At 43.1% G+C, this 23,662-nt stretch overlaps 2 protein-coding genes across 13 annotated transcripts in view; one reads left to right on the top strand and one right to left on the bottom strand.

Annotated features, from left to right (window-relative positions):
• The window catches only part of cdh23 (cadherin-related 23), a 658,884-nt gene that overhangs the window by 67,284 nt on the left and 567,938 nt on the right, over window positions 1–23,662 (bottom strand). For 10 of the 12 annotated variants that reach the window (XM_068020420.1, XM_068020419.1, XM_068020423.1 and 7 more), the window contains 5 exons: window positions 8,568–8,789; window positions 7,190–7,309; window positions 4,230–4,410; window positions 2,585–2,718; window positions 971–1,180 (listed from right to left, as the gene is read on the bottom strand). In XM_068020420.1, coding sequence (XP_067876521.1) covers window positions 971–1,180; window positions 2,585–2,718; window positions 4,230–4,410; window positions 7,190–7,309; window positions 8,568–8,789 — 867 coding nt within the window. Of the gene's footprint in view, window positions 1–970; window positions 1,181–2,584; window positions 2,719–4,229; window positions 4,411–5,708; window positions 5,741–7,189; window positions 7,310–8,567; window positions 8,790–23,662 lie in introns of those variants that run through there. The other 2 variants (XM_068020432.1, XM_068020430.1) reach the window with 2 other exon arrangements.
• Window positions 20,602–23,662, top strand: part of vsir (V-set immunoregulatory receptor) — a 48,651-nt gene continuing 45,590 nt past the window's right edge. Inside the window, exon 1 of the mRNA XM_068020434.1 lies at window positions 20,602–20,866. Within this exon, the coding sequence (XP_067876535.1) occupies window positions 20,788–20,866 (79 nt within the window). The 5' untranslated portion in view covers window positions 20,602–20,787. The remainder of the gene's footprint in view (window positions 20,867–23,662) is intronic.

Here is a 23,662-nt window from a genome sequence, read left to right as displayed (position 1 = left end):
GGGAGATCTGATAGAGGTGCACAGGATGATGACAGATTTAGATAAGGCAGACAATTAAAAGCTGTTCCCATTAGCTGATTGTACAAGGACTAGCGGACACAGGGCAAGAGATAGAGGAGGGATGTGAGGAGGAACTTTTTACGCAGCGAGTGGCAATGGCATGGAACTCACTGCCTATGAGGGTGGTGGAAGCAGAGACGATCAATGATTTCAAAAGGAAATTGGATAGGCACCTGAGGGAAATAAACTTGCAGGACTATGGGGATAGAACAGGGCAATGAGACTGACTGGATTGCTCTACAGAGAGCCAGTATGGGCTTGATAGGCTGAATGGTTTCCTTCTGACCTGCAATGACTCTAAGATTATGTGCTTAAATCCTGGAGTGAAGTGGAACCCACAACCGTTTGAAGCAGAAGGAGAATATGCTGCAGACTGAGCTATGCTGCTGAATCTTAGATACTGGAGGTAGAAACTTTACTTTAACACAGTCAACACCAACAATATTTCAGGAGCAACTTGCATTTATATAGCACCTTTCACATCCCAAAATGCTCCAGAAAAGCATAATGGGAAAAAAAACTGACATCGAGCCAAAGGAGGCTGCATTACAACATGTGACCAAAACAAACAGCTATGTTTTAACAAGCATCTTAAAGGAGGGATGAGATGCGGAGAGGTTTAGGGAGTGAAATTCCAAAGCTTCGGACCTAGGTGGTTGAAAGTATGCCCACTAACCGAATGCGGAGATCTCGGATGATTGTAGGGCTGGGGGAGGTTTCAGAAATAGAGGGGCAAGCCTTTGGAAGGATTTGAACACAAGGATTAGAATGATATCTGCTGGACTGGGAAACAATATAGGTCAGCGAGCACAGGGGGTGATGGGTGAATGAGACTTAGTGCCTCATGTATGTTTTATTATTAATATAAATCATGTAACATCCGTGCACTTAAATCAATAAATTACTTAACTGTTTCATTGATGAAAAAGGCATTTTCGGTGTTTCCTGCGGTGATACTAAAGGTGAGGAGAGCATTGCGGCCACTGTCAATGTCAGTGGCCAGAACCCTGGTGACACTTGTGGACACGGCTGTGTTTTCACTGATGGTGCAGTTCATGGGGATGTTCTGGAGCACAGGATCATTATCATTTATATCCAGGACACGTACTCCGACTAGTATCTGCATAGAACAGAATCACAGAATCTTAGGAGGCCATTCAGCCCTGCTATCTCTTTGGAAGAGCTATCCAATTAATTTCACTCATCCCTGCTCTTTCCCCCATAGCCCTGCAAATTTCTCCACTTTAAGTTTCTATCGAAATCCCTTTAGAAAGTTATTATTGAATCGGCTTCTGCCACCCTTTCAGGTAGTGCATTCCAGATCATAACAAGCCACTGTGTAAAGACCCCCTCTGCCTCTTTTGTCAATTACTTTAAATCTGTGTCCTCTGGTTACCGACTCTTTTGCCAGAGGAAACAGTTTCTCCTTATTTACTCCATCAAAGCCCATCCTGATTGTGAACACCTCTATCAAATTTCCCCTGAATCTTCTCTGCTCTAAGGAGAACAATCCCAGTTTCTCCAGTCTCTCCACATAACTGAAGCCCCTCATCCCTGGTATCATTCTGGTAAATCTTCTCCGCACCCTCTCCAAGTGCGATACCCAGAATCGGACACAACACTCCAGTCGGGTCACTGAAAGAAACAGGCCATCAGTACCAGCAGAATAAACATGACTCGCACTTACTACTGGGATTTGATCAAGCTTATCCAAATTAATATACATCCTGAAAATCCTATGTTTGCTCGCACTTCCTCTCAAGTTTTTCCATTATAAAACAGGGCATAATACAGAACATGGCTTGCAGGTTAAAGGATTAACGAAATTTTGGGCCAAGCCATAAGGATTGATATTGTACTTGGGTTAAAGGGTTTTGTCAGTGCACTGGGAAGTCTGTAATGTTGAATTAGACTTCTCATTTGCTTTCAGGGTGTTTGAAGATTTTCAATTCAATTGAAGCTGAGCAAGTAGGGAACAGAAATTCTGTTTTATGCCCAAACAGATTCTCAATATCCTGGCGCATAATTTTTTTTTTTCAGTGCAGGGCGAAGTCCTGGAGCCATCATCAGAAAGCTTCTATTAGCCATGGACCTCCTCAGGGCGCCTTTGATCAGAGGGTCCCTGCTGCTGTTTCATTTGGGCCACAAACCCGGATACTTTCTAATGACAGAGATAATGGCCTGTGCCTGCGTTGTGCAAATGTAACAGAAAGAACTAAAGAGGAGGAAAGAGTGAAGGAACAAGAGGAGGAAAGAACATAGGAAGGAAAATGAGGAAGAAATTAAGAAAGAGAGGAAGGAGGAAAGTTGAAAGACATCTTCTTTGATGGATTGAGAACAAAAGCCTAATGGAAGGAGGGACATACATGAATTAACCTGCCTATCCTTAATTACAGGGCAGGCTATTGCTTGATAACAATTACTGTCCAAAAACCCGGGAGATTTACAAGGTTGGCTGACAGGAATATGCTGTGTGCTTATATCAAAACGAGGTGTTGGGAGTGTGAACAGACTAAGCACTAACCGTACTGCTCAGTGATGGGGTTCCTCTGTCTTTGCCCATTATGGTTAGGTTATAAAATGCAACACTCTCCCGATCTAACTCAGCGTCTCTTCTCACACGAAGCTCCCCTTCTACTGGAGAAATAATGAACTCATCTGTAAATCAAAAAAAGGGAATGTTCCTCAGGCATTATCTGCAGAACATGTAAAAACCACTGCGTATAAAATACCACTGGGATTGCTGACAGAGTAATGCTGTTATAAGGCACTGTGCTTGTCATAATCTATCTTTCTCCTTTGCTAACCTCTCCATACCCCTTTTCTGTTTTCTACTATTTTGCAAAATGATATAAGCCTTGTGTACTGTATCATTTGCCACCCTTCTCATGCTAGATCTCTCGCAATCGCATTGCGTATGTGACAAGCACAGAATGGCAATAAATGCTAGAAATCAGGAAACAAAAAGGCTTTTGAAGGATTGCGATACACTTTTTCACATTAACAAAATGTTCTCAATTCTTCCGAAACGGGAATTGTGCTTTTCTAGATTGCCACATATAGCTCTTTGACTATTACTCTGGGAATGAGTCTGTCCATGTGGACAACACCGTCTTCCTTTAATGGACAGAGTTCGCTGCTACTGATTGACTTTGGTCAGCAACCTCTTAAAGACAAAAAAAAAAGCTTAGACATTTGCAAAAAAACTATGATTGAACTGGATGAACACATTCTGCTTGTCCTTATGTTAGCTGTGGCTCAGTGGATAGAAATCTTGCCTCGAGTCAGAAGGTTGTGGTTTCAAGTCCCACTCCAAGGGCTTGAGTGCAGATATCGAGGCTGACACTCCCAATGCAGTACTGAGGGGTGCTGCATTGTCAGAGATGCATTTTTTGGATGTAATGTTAAACTGAAGTCCCATCTGCCCTCTCAGGTGGACATAAAAGATCCCATGACAATACTTCAAAGAGCAGGGGAATTCTCCGCAGTGTCCTGGCCAATATTTATTCATCAATCACCATCACTAAAAAGCAGATTATCTGATCCCTAACACTTTGCTGATTTGAGAGAGAGTTTTCTGTGTGAAAATTGGCTGCTTTTTTTCCTACATTATGACAGTGACAACATTTCAAAAGCTTTGATGAAAGGTCACAGACATGAAACATTAATTCTGTTTCTCTCCACAGATGCTGAAGATTTCCAGCACTTCCTGTTTTTATTTCAGATTTCCAGCATCCACAGTATTTTGCTTTTATTCAAAATCACTCCATTGGCTGTTAAGTGCTTTGGGACATCCTTTGGCGATGAAAGGTGCTATATAAATGCAAGTCTTTTTTAATATTACTCCACACTAGCAGATGTTACCTACGCAAGATTGGTGAATTTTCAAAATCCCCAAATCACGGTTGCTTGCATGATGTGATGGAATTCTTCTGCCCCCTGTTATAGTGGTCTTCACCCGATCAGTATAATCTTCTATTCCTCTCTCCCTCATCTACTAGCTTCCCCTTAAAGGCATTTATGTTGTTCGCCTCAACCTTTTCTTAAACTGAAAACGCAAAACTGTAATTATTTTATATTGAATCCATTAATATTTCTTGGAGAGGGTGTAGATCATTAATTAGCCCCCACACTTTACAGACTGCGTAACTTATTTTGTTCAAACTTACTAAGGGGATCTCCTGCTATGATGCTATATTCTACTTGCCCATTTGGGCCCGAGTCTTCATCTTTTGCAAGGAATGTCCAGACTCTTGGACCTGGTTGACCCTCGGTGATGTCAAATGGACCCTCGTAAGTGTGACGAAATCTTGGGGTCACATCGTTTATATCATTCACGTTGACAATTACCTACAACAGGAGAAAAACAGATTTATTAAATTGTAGCAATTTCAACATTTATGTTTTAAGAGGGAACTCAATTTGGATCTCCTTCTTGAACATTGGTTTTTAACTAAATTCTGCTCAAACTGGACAGATTGAATCAAATGTTCTTCCTCTCTGATCACAGTTAATGACCCAAGTGTGCCTCTGTCTGTCTCCACGCATTCAAACAAAATAAAAGCAACACTTTGCTAGACTGGTCAAGGTCAATCACTGACCGATCCCAATAGAATCATAGAAATTTTAAGGCATAGAAAGAGGCCACTTGGCCCATCATGTCTGTGCCAGCCTAAAAACAACCCACCCATTCTAATCCCACCTCCCAGTATTTAGTCCGTAGCCCTGCCGATTACGGCACTTGAGGTGCATATCCAGACTCCTTTTGAATGAGTTGAAGGTTTCTGCCTCAACTACCCTTTCAGGCAGTGAGTTCCAGACCCTTACCACCCTGGCTGGCAGAGAAAAGAGAGAGGTCAGCGGCCAACACTTGATCAGAGGATCATCCAGAGGGTGCTGTGAGACTAAACAAACAATTGTTCGGATCGCTTAGTCATCACAGCTTGAGATGTATGGAAATTAAACGGAGTGTGGCTTGTACAGTTCTGGCCTGGTGCAATGCAAACCAACTTGCTGCAGAATCCAGACACACTACAGTTCTGAGCTCAAGTTGATCTGACCTTAAAATCTAATTCGAAAGTATCTGTCCCTACACCAACATTTTGTACCTCCACCACAATCCGCATATTCCAGCTCCTATGATACATCTCCCTAACTCTGGTTATATCTGTCAATCAATTCATTAGGCTGAAAAACAGTTGGATAGCACCACCAAAAAGGATTCAATGAATCAACAAAGGCCATCTATCAGGCAGCAGGGAGTGTTCACAGACGTGACCCTGTTGGAACTCACGGTCCCTGGAATATATTACCATCCCATGATTGAATGTTATATTTCAGGAGTTAATTTATTGAATTGATGGTCCAAAACATACTGCCTTACTCATTAACTATACAGCAGAATGATGGCCATGTACCCCTCTAACAAGGGTTCCTATCTTCACTTGTCTGGAATGACACCTAGCTATTATAAAGCTGTTGTACATCTCCTGCTTCCCTGCAAGGCTGAAGGGAGATGTAGGATCAGAGTGGTCAGAATAAACAAAGGGAGCTTCTTTGCCTGCAATGTCTTTTCATTAGATTTACTGTCTAGACTTTCCACTGCGTCTATAATAAACACGTCTGGGTATAAAATAAAGCAAGCCTACCTTATGATTGCACTCCCATTCTGCTAAGAGGGACTCACTGAACAGGGAAAAGCTAAAAGCTAATATTAAAAAGAAATTAATATCAGTATAATATTAACAAACTTCAAGTCTGATGAACCCTTTCCTTACAGTGCTGATTTGGTTCCGGTGTTACCACTTTCAAGGTAGAGGGTTGTGAATTCAAGCATCATTACAGGAGTCATGATGTCGGCAGAATTTCAGGGTAGTACTCAAGGCCTTCTGGAGGTGCCGCTGAAGTCTCGTCAAAGCCGCACAAACAGAATGAGATGATTGGTCAGTAAGTCTATTTTTGGTGGCATCGACTGAGAGGGGCATCTGGTTTAGGAGACTTGCTGCATCTCCTTTCCAAAAGTGCTGTAGGATCATTCAGACCCACCTAACAGGCAGACAGGGCCTTAGCTAAATGCCACATTCAAAGTGCTGTACTTCTGAAAATACAACTTCCTCAAGTTGAACATCAGCTTTGCCAGCAATGTCTCGTCAGTGACACACATCTCATTGACTCGCATCAGGATGTGAAATTTCCAGAGAAACCAAAACTTTTGGAGTAAGTTTTAGAATAGTGGAGTGGATGGTGCACAGGGTTACAAGAAGAGTGGAGAGAGTAGCACTTGAAGGGTGAATATTGTAAGAATTCCTGGGCGTGTAGCTCGTGATTGTCAATGTCTCATTGTGGACTGTGTCCCCATGCTTTCCCACCATGTTCTTCCTTGCTATTAGGCTGTCAGCTGAGGCTGTGGTATCAGCCTTTTACTTCTGGTGTCCCAACTTAAAAATTGCCTAAAAAGTGGTACAAAACTCCCTTAGGGAGGCCACAGAAAAGGATAATTAGTACAAAAAGGAATGGTCACAGTGGTTTGGATAGGTGTCAGTTGTGACTCCGTGGGTAGCACTCTCGCCTCTTGAATCAGAAGGTTGTGGGCTCCAAGTCCCATTCCAGGATTTCAGCACAAAAATCCAGGCTGACATTCCAGTGCAATACTGAGGGGGTGCTGGAGTGTCAGAGGTACAGCCTTTCAGATAAGACATTAAACCAAGGCTCCACCTGCCCTCTCAGGTGGGCACAAAATATCCCATGGATCTATTTTGAAGAAAAGCAGGGGAGTTCTCCCCGGTATCCTGACCAATATTTATCTCTCAATCAACATCACAACAGATTATCTGGTCATTATCACGCTGCTGTTTGTGGGAGCTTGCTCTGTGAAAATTGGCTGCGGCACTTCCTAACTTACAACATTGACTAGACTTAAAAAGTACTTCATTGACTGTAAACCGCTTTGGAACACCCTGTGGCCATGAAAAGCGCTATAGAAATGCAAGTCCTTCTATTTTTCTTTGAAATAAATTGCACAGGCTGTGCAGATGGTTTGAGCAGCATTTTACTGTTGATGTTTTATTTGTGGCTTCAATGAATAGTTGGATCTTACAGCAAAGCATTTTCTTTACCCGGAAATACTTACAGTGGCAGTGGAGGTCAGACGGCGGAGTGGATTTGGACACCGGTCAGTGGCTGTAATGATAAGTGTATAGCGGCCATGACATATCTCATAGTCCAATTCCTTTACTGCCTTGATCTGACCCTAGAACAAAGAATTAACATGACTGCATTTACGCTATGTCCATATTGTCCTTTGGACATCCTCGGAACGTCCTAAAACTTTGTGTGCAGTCTTCTTAATGCAACAAGAGAATGGACACTCTCACTTGTTCTCCTAATGTTAAATAGGAGCAGCCCACAGAACACAGTTTGTTACATGCTTCCAATGCACAGAACAATGCCTGCAGTATAACTTCAGTCTGAAAATATTATCCATATATGAAGGACCTTTTAGGACAGATTATGGTCCCGATTTTTTAATCACCCCACCTCTCTATCCCTCTCTCCTCCTTTAAGATGCTCCTTAAAACCTACTTCTGTGACCAAGTTTTTGTTCTACTGTCTGGATGTCTCCTTAGGTGTCAATTTCTGTTTGATAATTCTCCTGTGAAGTGCCTTGGGATTACAACTTGCATTTTGCTACGTTAAATGCACTATCTAAATGCAAGGTGTTGTTGTTGTTTCAAGTCTTACACCATATTTGCGGGAGAGGGAACTCCCAATGTATGGAGTCCCTCAACTGGCTGGTTCTGTTAAGGGGTGGATGGAGGTTGTGCCCTTTGTAAGGATTTCCTAACTCAGGTCAGGACCTGCCCTATCCAGGTCTCGGCCGTTCCCGAGGCATTCTGCCAGATTGCTGTTAGAGTCACAGCAGAAATCCAGTGAAATGAGCGAGGATGTTCGACTGCATGATCTACAGTAACGGTTCAGCCGGTGCAGTACTGAGGGAATGCTGCACTGTTGGAGATGTCTTCCTGTTGGAGATGGGCTGAGAGTTGAAAGCTGAACCAAATGGTTCAAGTTGGATGTTATACGTTCACGACTTGGAGAAAAGCAGCGTGCTTTGAGTGCCTCTGGTCAACGCATTCCTCCCTGCACCAAACCATCAGAAATACATCGACGCATCAGTCATCTTTTAGCTGTCGGTGGGATCATGCTCTGCATGAAGGGCTGCGATAGTTACCTGCGTAACAACAGTCATTGCACTGCAGAATAAATCGCTGTATGTGAAGTACTTTGTGACAAGGCGTTAAATAAATGCAAGTCTTTCTTTCTGATAGAACATATTTACAAATTGGCTAAAAATGCCAGAGGCACTCCATGTCTACATTCATAATGTGACCAAGCGTGATGACCCATAGTGAGCTCCCCTCCCGCCCCACCCTGATCACATGACAAAGCCACGTCTCTAACTGTTCCTAATTGCAAAGGGAATTCCAATTGTAACCTTTAATACTCACTGTGATACTGTGGACAGTGAATGTGTTGCCAATATTACCATCCACAATGGCGTATGCAATGGTTCCATTGGGGCCTTCATCTTGATCTGTTGCGTTCACTGTTATGTTGAAAGAATTCAAGGTTGATGGCCCTTCATCCAAGGTGATGTCATATTGCTGTTGCTGAAATGCAGGATGATTGTCATTCTCATCCAAAATACTTACAAGCACTGTAGTTGTCGCCTGCAATAAACAGAACACAGAGTTAGTTATAGAATTGTACAGTACAGAAGGGGGCCATTCAGCACAGTGTGCCTGTTGTTAATGGTACATTAATGGTGTGTTTAATTGTATGCAGATGTTGGGCATTAACTGGGGATTCACTTGTGCTCCTATAAATAGTCACAGACTGAAACTATGGTTGTTGAGTTAGGAGATGCATGTTTGGATTGTGTATCTCTGTAAATAAAAGCTTATACAACTGTGTTAAGATTGGGCTCCAGTTTTATCCTTCACTGCCTGGCTTCGTGCAATGGGCCCTGTGCCAGCTCTCTGAAAGAGCTGTGCAATTAGTCTCACTTCCCTTCTCTTGCCCCATTCCTCTGAAATTTTTTCCTTTTTTCTCACATTTCCTTTTGAAAGTTACTTTTCAATCCGCTTCTGCCAACCCTCTCAAATCATGAGAACTCGCTGCATAAAAAAAAGTTTCGTCTCCCCTCCGGTTCTTTTACCTTAAATCCATGTCCTCCGGTTACCAACCCGCTTGCTTCGGAAACAGTTTCTCCTGATTTACTATCAAAGCCCATCATAATGTTGAATCATTTGGTCTTTGGATTGAATTTGCCATTTTATGTAAACGAGCCAAAAGATTTTTAAAAAAACCCATCAGACAAGCAAAGACACTCAGAGGGTAGATTATGTGCGATCGAGTAAAACTAGTACTAGAGAGCCAGTAGTCCGCTTTGCAACTCCTCCCATTCTTATTTCCTTTGGCTTCAATGGGACAGAAATTGCACAAAACCAAATTCCCCCCCATAATCTGTAAACTGGCTTGCTACGTTTTGTATTGCTACAATTTGGATTTGTACCAAAGTCCTTGGGACCAAAAAATAAATTGACAAAGAATCATCCAGTAATTAAGGAATGAAGTAATGAAAGAAGTAATTACGGAAGGGAGAGGATGCAGTGGTAAGGCCGCTGGACCAGTAATCCAGAGGCTCAGGCTAATGCCCTGGGGACATGGGTCCTAATCCCGCCATAGCAGCTGGCGGAATTTAAATTCAATTAAATTATAAGTTTAATTAATAAAAAAAATGAGTAATGTGCCATAATCATTGATTGTCATAAAAATCCATCTGGTTCACTAATATCCTTTAGGGAAGGAAATCTCCTGTTATTACCTGGTCTGGCCTACATTTGACTCCAGACAGCAATGTGATTGGCTTGCTGTTAAGAGTCACTCAGCTGTCAAGGGCAATTAGGGATGCCCAACAAATGCTGGCTTTGCCAGTGACACCCAAATCCCATGAAAGAATAAAAATAACAACAATTTGCTTTGGCACATAATCGAAACTAGCTTTACACAATACATTACCACCTTTGGAACGTTGTTACACATACAATGATATGTAAGAATGGGCTGCTTCAATGAAAGGAATAGTCACCATTGATAAAGCCCAGATGATATCCATTCATGGTTATGGTAATACTGTCTGGCAAACTCAGAGCAATGATGCTGCAGGATAGACTTAGTTTTGATATTTTTGGCCTGTTATGTACCAAAGGATGTATTTTCTTGTCATCCTTCCAATATCAATGCCACACCATAAAGACCCCAACTCTTCACCTGCCAGCTGATAGTCAAGAACGGCACTACACCCAGACTAAAGTCTTGCAGAGGACATTCTCTGGTAGTGAATGACAATAGGTCACAATAGCCAAAGTAACTGACCTTCGGGATGCATTACACATCTTGAACTGGTTGGAGGCCTTTTTTTTGGGGGGGGGGGTGTGGATGGGGGAGAGCAGTTGGGAAGGGGGGAATTGGACACCTCAGCGAAGTCAGGGTGAGGCTGGAAGGGTTGTGGAGGGCTCCGATTGTGGGGAGTTGGCACTTACCTCCTGGATCCAATGGTCTCTGCCCCCATCCCTTGAGGAAATATTGGTCTTCTTGGCTGCCAGGTGCTCGGGTCCCATGTGGTGAGAGAGGGAGTGATCAGGCACTTGTCGACCACCTTAACAGAGGAGACGTTAAACCAAAGCCCCGTCTGCCCTCTGAGTTGGATGTGAGAGACCCCATGGCACTATTTTGAAAAAAGGAGCAGTGGAGGGCAACTTCACCAGATTTAACAGGTCATTATCACATTGCTATTTGTGGGAGCTTGCTGTGCATAGATTGGCTTCCATGCTTCCTACATTACAACAGTGACTACACTTCAAAAGTACTTCATTAGCTGTGAAGTGCCTTGAGACGTCCTGAGATTATGAAAGGTACTACATAAATGCAAGATCTTTTTTTCTTTTGGGTCCTTTATGGCCTGTAGTCTTTGCCAACCCTTCCCCCTCTCCCCACACTTTATATGCGACCCAGGTAGTTGGCAAAAGAGAAAAAAAGACTCACAATGTGAAAATCACCAAGATAATTGGTTTTCTTTTGTGATGTTGGCCCAAGGGAAAGTGTTGGCCAGGACATCAGGGAGAACTCCCCTTCTCCACTTTGAACAGTGCCATGGGAATCTTATACATCCACCTGAGAGGGTAGATGGGGTCTCGGTTTAACATCTCAGCTGAAACCAAGATGACCCATTATATTCTGGGTGTTGGCCTTATTTAATTGGCAAGTTTACTTTACGTTCTCACCAGTGCCAAATAATTTAAATGCTTGTTGCACCTGTACCATTGCTTTACTTGGGAGACCTGAGCTAGTGGATAAAGGAAACAAAGGAATTGTTTTCACGCTAGAAAGAATGCAGGGGAAATGTCCTTTGCATGCTTTCGTGATTGCATCGTAAACCCCTTATTTATAAATTAGTTTACACACAAAAGAAGCCTTCCCCCACAATTTTAGAGATGCAAATTATTCCTATAGGGGAATACATTTTCCGCCCGGCAGAAACGCAACTTTTGCAAGGGCGGGGTTAAAGCTTAAATGAAAAGCAACAAACAAGTAATTTCTGTCCCTTTCAAGAAATTTAAGTTGAATTTTTGTTCCCAAGCAATTTCATGTTCGTCCCATTGGCAAAAATACAGCTGGAACCCATGCACTTCCCCTCACTCGTCTTAGTGGTTTCCAGTCTGTAATGAGGACACCCTGCAGATACTAAACTCCCACAGGTCCTCTTGCAAACACCAACATACTTCAAGGTGAGAGAAGAGAATCAAACCCATCCATGCCTGCCCTGTCCACAAGACAAATTTCAAGAAAAACTCCGGGAAATCCCTCCCAAAATCCACAGGGCAAACTCTAGGGGACCATGGCAGACCATGATGCATCACTGCTGGAAGACAATGACCTTTCAACGCCTCAATTTTCCATAGCCTGCTCCACAAACAGAATGCAGTTTGACCATCTCTGTTAGACTGGGGAGTTTCCGTCCTAGTTAGCTCACATCAGAATCCTGCAATCAAGCCGTGTGCAGGTCCAACTCCTGTTCTTTCCTTTCTTTCTTCCCTACCTCTGGTTTAGAGAAAATATCTTTTTCTTATGTTCTTATTGACAGGGTAGATGCTGAGAAGCTGTTCCTCCTGGCTGACAGTCTCGGACTAGGTACTGAGTGTCTTAGGAAAAGAGTCAGCCATTTCGGATAGAGATGAGGAAAAATTTTGTCACTCAGAGACTTGTGAATCCTGGGAATTCTCTAGTCCAGAGGCCTGAGGATGTTCACTGTTGAGTATATTCAAGGGATATGAGGATAGGGTGGGAAGTGGAATTGAGGGAGAAGATCAGCCATGATCTTATTAAACAGTTCAAGGAGCCATACGGCCCACTCCTGCTCCCATTTCTTATGTCCTTAACCCGTTCCTATTTACTTCCAACGAACTCTGATAAGATCCCCTTCCTAACTAATCCACCAAGCAAAAACAAGAAATCGACAGTGAACAAAGAGAAATACTGTGAGAAAGAGTTTGCAAGTGATAGAGAGAGAGATGGAAAGTGATAGAGAGAGGGAGAGAGAGAGAGATTTAACAACCCCCACCATAACTCCTATATGTTCTCTGACCCTGGGAGAGAAGCTAGGCCTCAAACAATAGCTGTGACAACCTTGGCTCCATTGGTAGTACTCAGCACTGAGTCAGAATGTTCTGGGTTCAATTTCCATTCCAGGATTTCAGCACAGAAGTCAAGACTGACACTCCTGTGCAGTACTGAGGGAGTGCTGCGCAGTCGAAGTTGCCATCTTTCGGAGCAGCGCGTTAAACTAGAAGCCCTTGTCTGTCCCCGTAGGTGGATGTAAAAGATCCCATGGCACGATTTTGAAGAGGAGCAGGGGAGTTCTCCCCAGTGTCCAGGCCAATAATTATCCCTCAATCAACATCACTAAAACAGATGATCTAGTCATCATTGTACTGCTGATTGTGGGATCTTGCTGTGCACAAAATGGATGCCGCATTTCCTACATTACAACAGTTCAAAACACTTCAAAAGTACTTCATTGACTGTAAAGCGCTTTGGGACGTTCTGAGGTTGTGAAAGGTGCTATATAAATGGAAGTCTGTCTTTTTTTTACACAGAAGTGTAAATCTCGCACCATAAACATATCATGGGGACAGATAAAGGAACAAAGAAACGGCAAATAAAAGCAGAAAATGCTCAAAATACTCAGCAAGTATGGCAGCTTCTGTTGAGAGAGAAACAAGAATGTTTCAGGTCTGTGACCATTTGTCAGAACTGGGAAAAGTTAGAAACGTAATAGGTTTTAAGCAGGTCAAATGGGGGATGGTGGTAAGAAGAGTAAAAGGATAGGTCTGTGAGAGAATGAAAAGACAGGAGAGATTAAATGACAGAAGAGTTGGAGGGGCAGTGCCGAAGGGAGTGGTAATGAGAGAAATAATGAAACAGAAGATGTGTCTCGTGGAGGTGTGAATGAACAGCTGCCATCTGAAAGCAAAAACAAGATCAAAACAAGAGCAAGAATGAAAACTGCATAGAAAAGGCAACAAAATGGGGGCAGAGCTTACAGTCGGAAATTGTTGAACTCAATGTTGAGTCCAGAAGGGTGCAAGCTCCCTAATCAAAACTGTTCCTTGAGCTTATGTTGCGCTTCACTGGAAGCCTGCAGTAGACCGAGGGCTAAGGGACAAGCGTGAGAGCAAGGTGGAGAGTTAAATGTTTCTCGCTCAACAGATGCAGCCTGACCTGCCGATTATTTCCAGCATTTTCTCTTTCCATTTCAGATTTCCAGCATCCGCAGTATTTTGCTTTTCTTTTACTTGCCCTGCCAGCTTTTAAGATTTTTGCCTCGAGATCTCTCTTTTCCTGCACCCCATCTTAAATTGCATCATTTAGTTTATATGAAAGCAAAATACTGCAGATGCTGGAAATCTGTAATAAAAACAAGAAATGCTGGAAATACTCAGCAGGTCTGGCAGCATCTGTGGAGAGAGAAGCAGAGTTAACATTTCAGGTCAGTGACCCTTCATCAGAACTCAATTTAGTTCATATTGCCTTTCGTCTCCAAAATGTGACTGAAAATAATTTTATGCTATGGTCACACCCAGAGCTTCGACAGAAGAAATGCGCAATTATAATACATCTGGTGAAGATAAGCTGCAACACTCTGCCAACACTGCAACAGAATGAACATCAACGGTCAGAAGGTTTTGGGGTCAATTTATTTGCAATGTCTGTGGATCATGAGGGTAAGAGGCAGAGGGGAGTCTGTGAGCTTCCAGGTGATGCAGGCATGAACCCAAATAATTATCTGCAACCTGTAGCTAGTTACCCCTCCTGTGTATTCCCAGGTACACTACGGGCTTGGCTGTCAGAGGTCTCGAAAAGCAGAGATGGGAAACAGCACATCAGTTACTCTTGGCTTGCTGCACGAAAATTTGAAGAGATGCGTCCGCTTAAAGGTGAGTAGCTGCATGTGTGGAGACAAAGATTGGCAGGGGCAAAAAAAAACCCAAATAAACATCGCTGTCTAAAACCCAGTGGCTGCCGAGATAAACACAGACAGGAAACGGAGTCTGTGGCAAGTGATAAAGCAGTGTGACTTGTTAGATATCTGGCATATTAAACATGCTGCTACATGGGCTAAGTCCCAGGAGGCCTGCATGGTTTGCTACTCCAGGGTACTCCATTTCCAACAACTCCTCGCATTGATATAGCGCCCCAGAACATAGTAAAACATCCCAAGGCACTTCACTGGTGCGTTATCACACCGAGCCACATAGGTATTAGAATAGATGACCAAAAACCTTGGCCATTTTTCACATGATGAGCTTCTAGTAATAGCCAATAGAGGCTTGTGGGTACAGCACCAGGTTTTATCCTGATAACCAAGCTCTGGAAATTCCTCCCTAAAGCTCTCCACCTCCCTACCGCTCTCTCCGCCTTGAAACCTATCTTTGTTCACCTGCCCTGTATCTCCTTATGTGGCTCGGCGTCACATTTTGTTTGATAACGCTCCTGTGAAGCGCCTTGCGATATTTTACTAGGTCAAGAAGGGGCTATATGAATGCATGTTATTCTTGAGATGTTTAAAGTGATGAAGGAATGGGACAGAGTAGATAGAACCAGACTGTTTCCAATGGTTGAGTTGAGGGGCGGAGGGGTGCAGTGTCTAGAACAAGGGGACAAAGATTAAATGAAAGAGATTTAGGACAGAGAGTAGGAGAAACACTTTTTATACAGAGGGTTGTGAGGCTGTGAAATGCACTAGCAAAGTTAGTGATTGAAGCAGAGACTATACTAATATTTAAGAAGGGTTAGATTGGTGCTTGAAGAATAGGGGAATAAAGGGATATGGCACATGGGATTAGGACTATGGCTCGTGTGGTTGAGTCCGATGATCCGGTTGCGTTGTAATTTCTATTCAATTCTATGCCCCTCACTTTGTACGCATGTAATCATTTCATTCAGACACCCAACAATCTAGAGCATTTCACATTTTCAGTTGAATATGTCTCATGAAACCTTTGATCCTCAACTGGAAGTTCAGCTCCAGTTTCTGTCTGTGTAAGCACTGCTGAGCTAACCCATACTCTCTCCTGTTGATTGAGCTGTTCCCTGATCAGTACGAAAATTACTTTAAACTGAGAACACAAGTTCTGAAACAGGGCACTTTGATATGACTTCAATGCAGAAGGTCAATAGAAATGGCCTCTCAAGTTTGCAGATGATACCATACTTGGAAATGGAGGGCAGCTGGAATCCTGCAGGAAGTGTGGCGGGCAGAGGGCACAGAGATGCAACACCTTGTCCCATGACCACTGTTTTCTTGATGCTTATAGTCAAGGAGAACAAGTTACAGGCCAGAAACATGACTTCAAGCTAAACAGCGACAGTAGGACAGGGGTTCAAGTTAGGAAAAAGGTAAATTTGATAATGACCAGATAATCTGTTTTTCCTTCAATGCTGTTGATTGAGGGATAGATACTGGCCCAGGCCACTGGCCAGAACTCCCCTGCTCTTCTTCGAGATACTGTGGAATTTGTTTTTTTTTTTTACATTCACCTGACCGGGCTTCGTTTTAACGTTTCATCCAAAAAACAGCACCTTTGACAGCGCAGCACTGGATGGATAAGCTGAGGTGGACTGCGTGTCCTTTTCCATCTGGTGACAGCAATTTCCTACACTTATCTGGATGGGAGTAACCTGGATTGAAAATACATCCTCTGAAACGTCTGACTAATGATTACAGACTGGAAACCACCAGATTGGATCTTCTTCAAAATGTATTCAAGGTTTTTATTTGTATGTAAGGGAACTGATCTCTCCCCACATAGTCTACAGCTCCTGCTATTCACAACTCGTGTTGGTATGTGAACTGGTAAAATTTGGATATCCCAAATTCCCAACACCCTTTATTCCAATGGGGAACAGATACGATTGAATACCTCAGATTCTAATGAAAAGGATAAGCTCCAATCAATTTCCTCCAGGCAGATGTTTTAATAATATCCCTGTCATGTTTTGAAGTCAATACCCATCTTGCAAAAATGTTAATTGTGTGCAGTCTGTCACACTGCGCAAAAGGAACAGATTTCACAAATCTCATTACAAAACTACTTTGCTTCCACTTCCTCCTGCCACTACAAAATGTTCGTGTTAAGTAGAAGTTAAGCGAGGCTAGGAGCACGTTGCATCCGAGCATTCACAGTCAACAGGTTCAGAGGACAACACGAAGGACAAGAATTAAAACAAAACTGAGTAGCTGGGTCTCAGAGTGTCCTGCCATTCTGATCACAACGTGGTGATATTTTTTCTTCTTCCTTACAATTTACACAACTTTCCCGCCAGACGTTTCACTGGAGATCAGATTGTCCATGACTGACATTAACCTGAGGAAGATAACTTTCAATATCGTGACAGCAGCCCAGTGATGAATTGCCAGAGCCGATGCACTCTGATATTGCCGAGCTACGACCTTCCTGTGTACATTACATAACAATACAACTTGTGTGTATAATATATTCTGTCCAGCAAAATGATCAATGTCACACTTCGGGTGACACATTTGGGCAGTACACTTCTACATCAACTAGATGTTTGCATCAAACTTGTCTGATTGTTCTATATAAATGTGAGCCAATGACAATTACAACTGACAACAAGTGAGGTTCAAATCAAACATTCCAACAAGTAGGGGATAACCCTCCAATGGAAATTTACCGAGGGCGTGCAAAGACAACCAATCGAGTTGGCTAAATGACCAATTAGATCAAGGCTCCGTCCGCACTCTCAGGTGAATGTAAAAGATCCCCTGGGCTCAGTGTCGAAGAAGAGCAAGGGAGTTCTCCCCCGGTGACCTGACCAACAGTTAACCCTCAACCAACATCGCAAAAACAAATGATCTGGTCATCATCACGTTCTTGTTTGTGGGATCTTGCTGTGTGCAAGCTGGCTGTCGTGGTTCCTACATTACAACAGTAACTACACTTCAAAATTACTTCGTTAGCTGTAAAGTGCTTTGAGACGTTCTGAGCTTGTGAAAAGTGCTATAGAAATGCAAGTTGTTCTTTCTCATCAGAAACCCCACCAGTTTGGTCTCATTCGCCCCACAGGTCTATGATGGTGCTTATGTTCCTCACAGGCTTCCTCTCAACCTACTTCACCTCACTCTATTGACATATCCTTCTACTCTTTTCTCCCTTATGTCCTTATCTAGTTTCCCCCTGAAAGTATCTATGCTACTCTCTTCAAACATCCTTGTGGTAGTGAGCTCCACATTCTCATCACAACAGCTGGTTCTACAACATACGGTTAAATTCCCCTTTAAAGCTCCAGACCACACCCAACCCCAAATCACCTGGGCCAAAGACCCAGAAATGTACCCCGCCGCCCCCTCTCCACACAGCAATGCAAACAGCCCTGGGAATCAGAAGTGACGTTATGTCTACTAGCCTGGTCCTCAGTAATCCCATCCCACTGTGTGACGGGACACTCCCAGCAATCTTGTGCACAATGACTCACTTTGTCCCTGCTGAATTGGCTGAACGATTGTTTATCTAAAATCGTTAGACCAGCATATTCAGATTGCCAACTCTCCAGGTTTGTCTAGGAATTGGAGATTAATCTCCAGGACACGGCTACGAGCAACACCTGAGAGAAAAGTCATGGGGGGCGGGGGGGCCATACAAAAAAAAAAGGTGTTGTTCTGAAATTTTCTTTGAATGCTGTTATTGATTAGTTTTCAATATATTAGAGGTGGAAAGTAGCTGTTTGACTGACAGTCAGGCAGCGAAAAGTCTGATCACTTTCTGATTGGCTGTGGGAAGCTCGTGTGCTGTGAAAATGGACCTGTCTAGCAACCAATGGCGGGATGGTGGAGAGGGAGGGCTGTTGGAGGCAAAATGTCTGTTCACCTTTGTCCTTCCCAACCCAGAATCCTTTTCTCCTGCTGTATCTTAATGTATTGATATACAAGCTTATTTTATCCCTTGTTTAAATATCATATCTTTATTCAGCATTACCATCACTGAATCCCCACCATTAACATCTTGGGGTTACCATTGATCAGAAACTTAACTAGACCAGCCATATAAATACTGTCGCTACAACAGCAGGCCAGAAACTGGGAATTCTGCAGCAAGTAATTCACCTCCTGACTCCCCAAAGCCTGTCCACCTTCTACAAGGCACAAGTCAGGAGTGTGATGGAATACTCTCCACTGGCCAGGATGAGTGCAGCTCCAACAACACTCAAGAAGCTCGGCACCTTCCAGGACAAAGCAGCCCGCTTGATTGGCACCCCATTTACCACCTTAAACATTCACTCTCTCCACCACCGACGCACTGTGGTAGCAGTGTGTACCATCTACAAGATGCACTGCAGCAACACACCAAGGCTCTTTAGACAGCACCTTCCAAACCCATGACCTCTACCACCTAGAAGGGCAAGGGCAGCAGATGCATGGGAACACCACCACCTGCAAGTTCCCCTCCAAGCCACACACTATCCTGACTTGGAAATATATCGCCGTTCCTTCACTGTCGCTGGGTCAAAATCCGAGAACTCCCTTCCTTACAGCATTGTGGGTGCACCTGCACCACATGGACAGCAGCGGTTCAAGAAGGCAGTTCACCACCACCTTCTCAAGGGCAATTAGCTAAGGGCAATAAATGCTGGCCTTGCCACTGATGCTTATATCCCATGAACAAAAAAAAAAGAATCTCCCCCTTTTATCTCTCTTCAGATGCCACTTTTCTTGGCAGCAGCTCTATGTGTTAACTTCTGTCTGCTGCTCTGTCTGGGCCAGTGATACCTTAATTCTCTGCAGGAACACGTCCAAACTGAGGTGGCAACTGTGCACCATGTCCTTGAAGTGGTCATCTCTCACCTACCACAGGATCTGGGTCAAGGACAGATGGAATCTGCATCTCATGAACATGGAAGGCAGCAGTGTGTGGGGTTAACTGCGTGCTGGATAATGTTTCAGTTCACAAATTGCTTGGGTTAAGTTCCCAACAAAAGGAACTGCTATTTACTTTCGCAATTAAAATTATTCCTCCAGGGAGAATTTTTTTTTGACATTCGAAGCAGAAATGGCAGCAGGCTTTGAAACATCACTTCAAAAAACAAAATGTTCAATGGGACAGGAATTGGTGCATCACCCTTCTTGCCCCACCTCAGGGACTGCTTGCAAATAAATCTTGTGCCGTTAGCACTCACTTCCCCTCTTTATAAATTCTGCACTGCTGCGTTAAAAAAACTACACTTGCTTACACTTTTATTTTCCAGTGCCACAAAAGTGATTTAACACCAAATCATCGAAAACTACGTCTAGCCCTTGCCTCACTTAGGGTTGCCAACCCTCCAGGATTGCTCTGGAGTCTCCAGGAATGGAAGATTAATCTCCTGGATGCCGCTGGGAACAACACGGGAGAATAACCATTGGGTCATGAAAACAAACTGTGCTTTTCAAAAAAAACTTTCTTTGAACACTTTCATTTAATAGTTTTATAATTATTGGAGATGGGGGTAAAAAGGGAGTTTGACTGGGAGGGGCAATCGCAGACAGGAGGGTCTGTGATTAAACCTCCAGGGATACATCCAAGTAGAGTTGGCAACTATAGTCTCACTGCACTGAGTGTAATCCATTGCCCGCATATGTCATAAAGCTTCTATTTCAGGCTGTTTCTGGGCTGTCAGTTTACATGAAGGTGATGGTTAAGTTTGTCTTACTTTTCCAGACTGACATAGGTATATTTTACATTTGTCTCCTTGAAAGGGGCACAGATGCAAACAACTGGGAATAGGCGGCAACTTAATTCTCTCTCAATTCAAAACAAACTCTCCTGCTGCTTGTTAGTAGCAAAGAAAAATGCCACTGAAGTGAGGGCCAATTAAAACCGAGTATTTTTCTATTCCGCCTTCATGCAAATGACTGGCTTCTAGTTCCTTGCATCATGTTCAGTCCGCAGCCAGTAACTAGCTCCCTTGCACTGTCAGACCTGAAGTGGATACCAAAAGCTTGTACAGTCAACATTACCGAGGATTTCTGTTTCTCTTTCTCACATACAAACACAGACGAGGAAGTTAGCAGATGAAAGAAGATTGGTTCAGGGAGAGAGGAATCTAATGATGGATATTCAGAGCAAGATAACTTACCAATTCCTCACTTGGACTGTAATCCTGCTTCTCAACACTGTTATACAAGGTAAGGGTGATAAGTGGAATAACAAGAAGGCACTTTGCTTCCCTGTGCGAATCAGAGAGAAGCTTTTTGATTGCCAAAAGAACTGTTGTGTCGGACTTGTGCCAATTCAGAGACGTGCAATTTCAAATCTGACTTAATCTCACTGCAGTATCTGAAATAGCAATTGGTCTCATTTTTACAAGTTGTGTTCTTCTAATTTGGCTCACACTGGTGCCAAAAAAAAAGCACTGGGTTTATCACTGGTTGCCAGGCAAAACATGCTTCAAAATAACAAATTTACTCTGATTCTAACAGGCACGCCCAATCACACACAAACCCCTCTTGATCAAGGTGTTAAAGGGAGGAGCACCTCATAAAGAGTTGAAATTGAATAAGAATTTAAAGAGAATGCGAAGTGAACTCAAACTCGATTGGATGCAAGTGAAACTGTTTAGTTCCTGAAATACTTGCTCTCTTGCTTCCTCCTCCAGCAACAGACACTGCTTACAATGGTACCACACTGCAAAATAGTGCTGCCAACCAAATTTCTGCAAGGATACACGAACATTTGAATCAATATGTATTTTATTTCCACTTAGCAACTCTCCTGAAGACTGCAGGTCTCTTCAATAACACCCTCATCACCTCATGCTTTTGATGTAGAGCTGACCACAGTGACAGAAAATAGCTCATTCAACCCTCCCCACCCACCGCACACAACACTTATACACTAATTTTGCCCGTTCTGAAACTAGTGTCAAAGAGCAACAGCTTCACACGTTAAATGCTTCATCTGGCTAAACAGGATCAATACCTAACTAGAGTAACTTGAATTCAGGCCACAGAGAAGTATAGTTAACAGCAGGAAAGGTGCAGTACTGTCAATGTTTATATGACATGCTTGCAACTCTTGTCCAACAACTGTGACTCAGTGGGTAGCAGTCTTGCCTCTGAGTCAGAAGACTGTGGCTTCAGGTCCCACTCCAGAGACCTTGAGAACAAGGCGTAGGCTGACAATCCGAGTGCAGCACTGAGGGAGCACTGCACTGTCAGGGGCAGAGTGGTCACCTTTTGGATGACACCTTAAACCAAGGTCCACGCCTGCTCTCTCAGGTGGACATAAAAGATCCATTGGTACTATATCGAAAACTAACAGGGGAGTTCCCCCCAGTATTTATCCCACAACCAGTATCACTAAAACCAACATCACTGGTTATTATCACAGTGTTGTCTGTGGGAGCTTGCTGTGTGAAAATTGGCTGCTGTGTTTCTTACATTACAACAGTGACTACTCATTGGTTGTAAAATTCGGACTTCCTGAGGTTGTGAAAGGTGTTATATAAATATCTTAATTCTTTCTTCTCTCTTGGGTTACTAACGGGTAGTATGGGGTCTGTGGAATTTTTATCATGTTTTTGCCCTGTCCTTTTTAAGGCCATTGCTTATAAGAAGCAAATGTAGTTAATTGTGTAAAAGCAAAATACTGCAGATGCTGGAAATCTGAAATATAAAAACAGATAAAGTGCTAGAAATACTCAGAGGTCTGGCAGCATCTGTGGAGTGTGAAGCAGAGTTAACGTTTCAGGTCTGTGACCTTTCATCAGAACAGTAATTGCTTGTAAATGTTGGGCCCTGGATCATTAATTGTCTCTTTGTACTTGCATCTGTAACAAAGTGACACTTCAGAACGTGCGAGTGCTGTCTTCTGGCCTATTTACACCCACACATACACTCTCACCCACTAACACAGGACAGTGAGCATCCTGCTCACAATGTACAAACTGTTTTATTGCAGCTCTTTCCTCGTCTAGTCAGCTCCAGATCTTACTGTCTGGATAAACTCCCTCATTTGCATTGCAAACTCAAGAGTTAAAATGGCAGCTGGCAGCAGTCACTCGAGACATGTAACAGAGCAGCAAAAAGCTTATTCACCCTCCAGAGAGCAGTGCACCTTTAGAAACCGTCTGTAAATGCCTCCTGAAACACTCCAACCTGAGTCTCAACTCTCTGACTGTGTCATGTTTCTGCTTTATTTTTTTTTTAAAGTGACTTAGTCGTAAGCGGTTTCGACAGCCTCAAACCACACACATTCAGGTCTTACTGGAGGAAGGTGTGCATAAGTTATCTGTGGAGCTCACAATCTGGATTTCTGCTGTATTTGCCAGTAGCCTGCTAGATAAAATGCTTTGATTAAAGGACATCAAAGGGGACAAAAGAAGTTACACGGGCTTTGAAATTTGTGGTAAAACTGTAAAATGCTCGCTAACTCTGATTCTTTTGTGCATCGCTGATTTCAATCGCTCCACCATTGGTGGCTGTCCCTACAGGTGCCTGGGCCCCAAGCTCTAGAATTCCCTCCCCAAACCTCTCACTCCTTGAAGACACTCCTTAAAATTCACCTCTCTGGTCAAGCTTTGGTTCATCTCTCCCAGTATCTCCTTATATGGCTAGGTATGAAATTTTGCCTGATAACGCTCCTGTGAAGCACTTTGGGATGTTTTACTATGGTAAAGGTGCTATATAAATGCACGTTTTCGAATGAGATTCCCTTGTCCGCTGTTTTAATAAAAGCACCCATTCAGTTAAAATAAACAGGTTAACTCCTCCATTAGAATAGCAGAGGTTGATCTTGCCCAGTGTAAATTTCAAGGTGATCTGATGTTTTCTGCCTATAAAAACATGCTAAATAATGACCTGCCCCTGAAAGTTTGGCCTTTGAAAGCGAGTAAAAAAAATACTAAAAATGTTTCAGTAAACAGAGACTCCAAATGGTGTGCACAGCCAAGAAAGGCAGCTTGGAGCAGTGAGTCTGTCCTC

The sequence above is a fragment of the Heterodontus francisci genome, chromosome 42 (assembly GCF_036365525.1).
Source record: "Heterodontus francisci isolate sHetFra1 chromosome 42, sHetFra1.hap1, whole genome shotgun sequence".
NCBI lineage: Eukaryota > Metazoa > Chordata > Chondrichthyes > Heterodontiformes > Heterodontidae > Heterodontus > Heterodontus francisci.
This window is presented reverse-complemented; position numbering and strand designations above follow the sequence as displayed.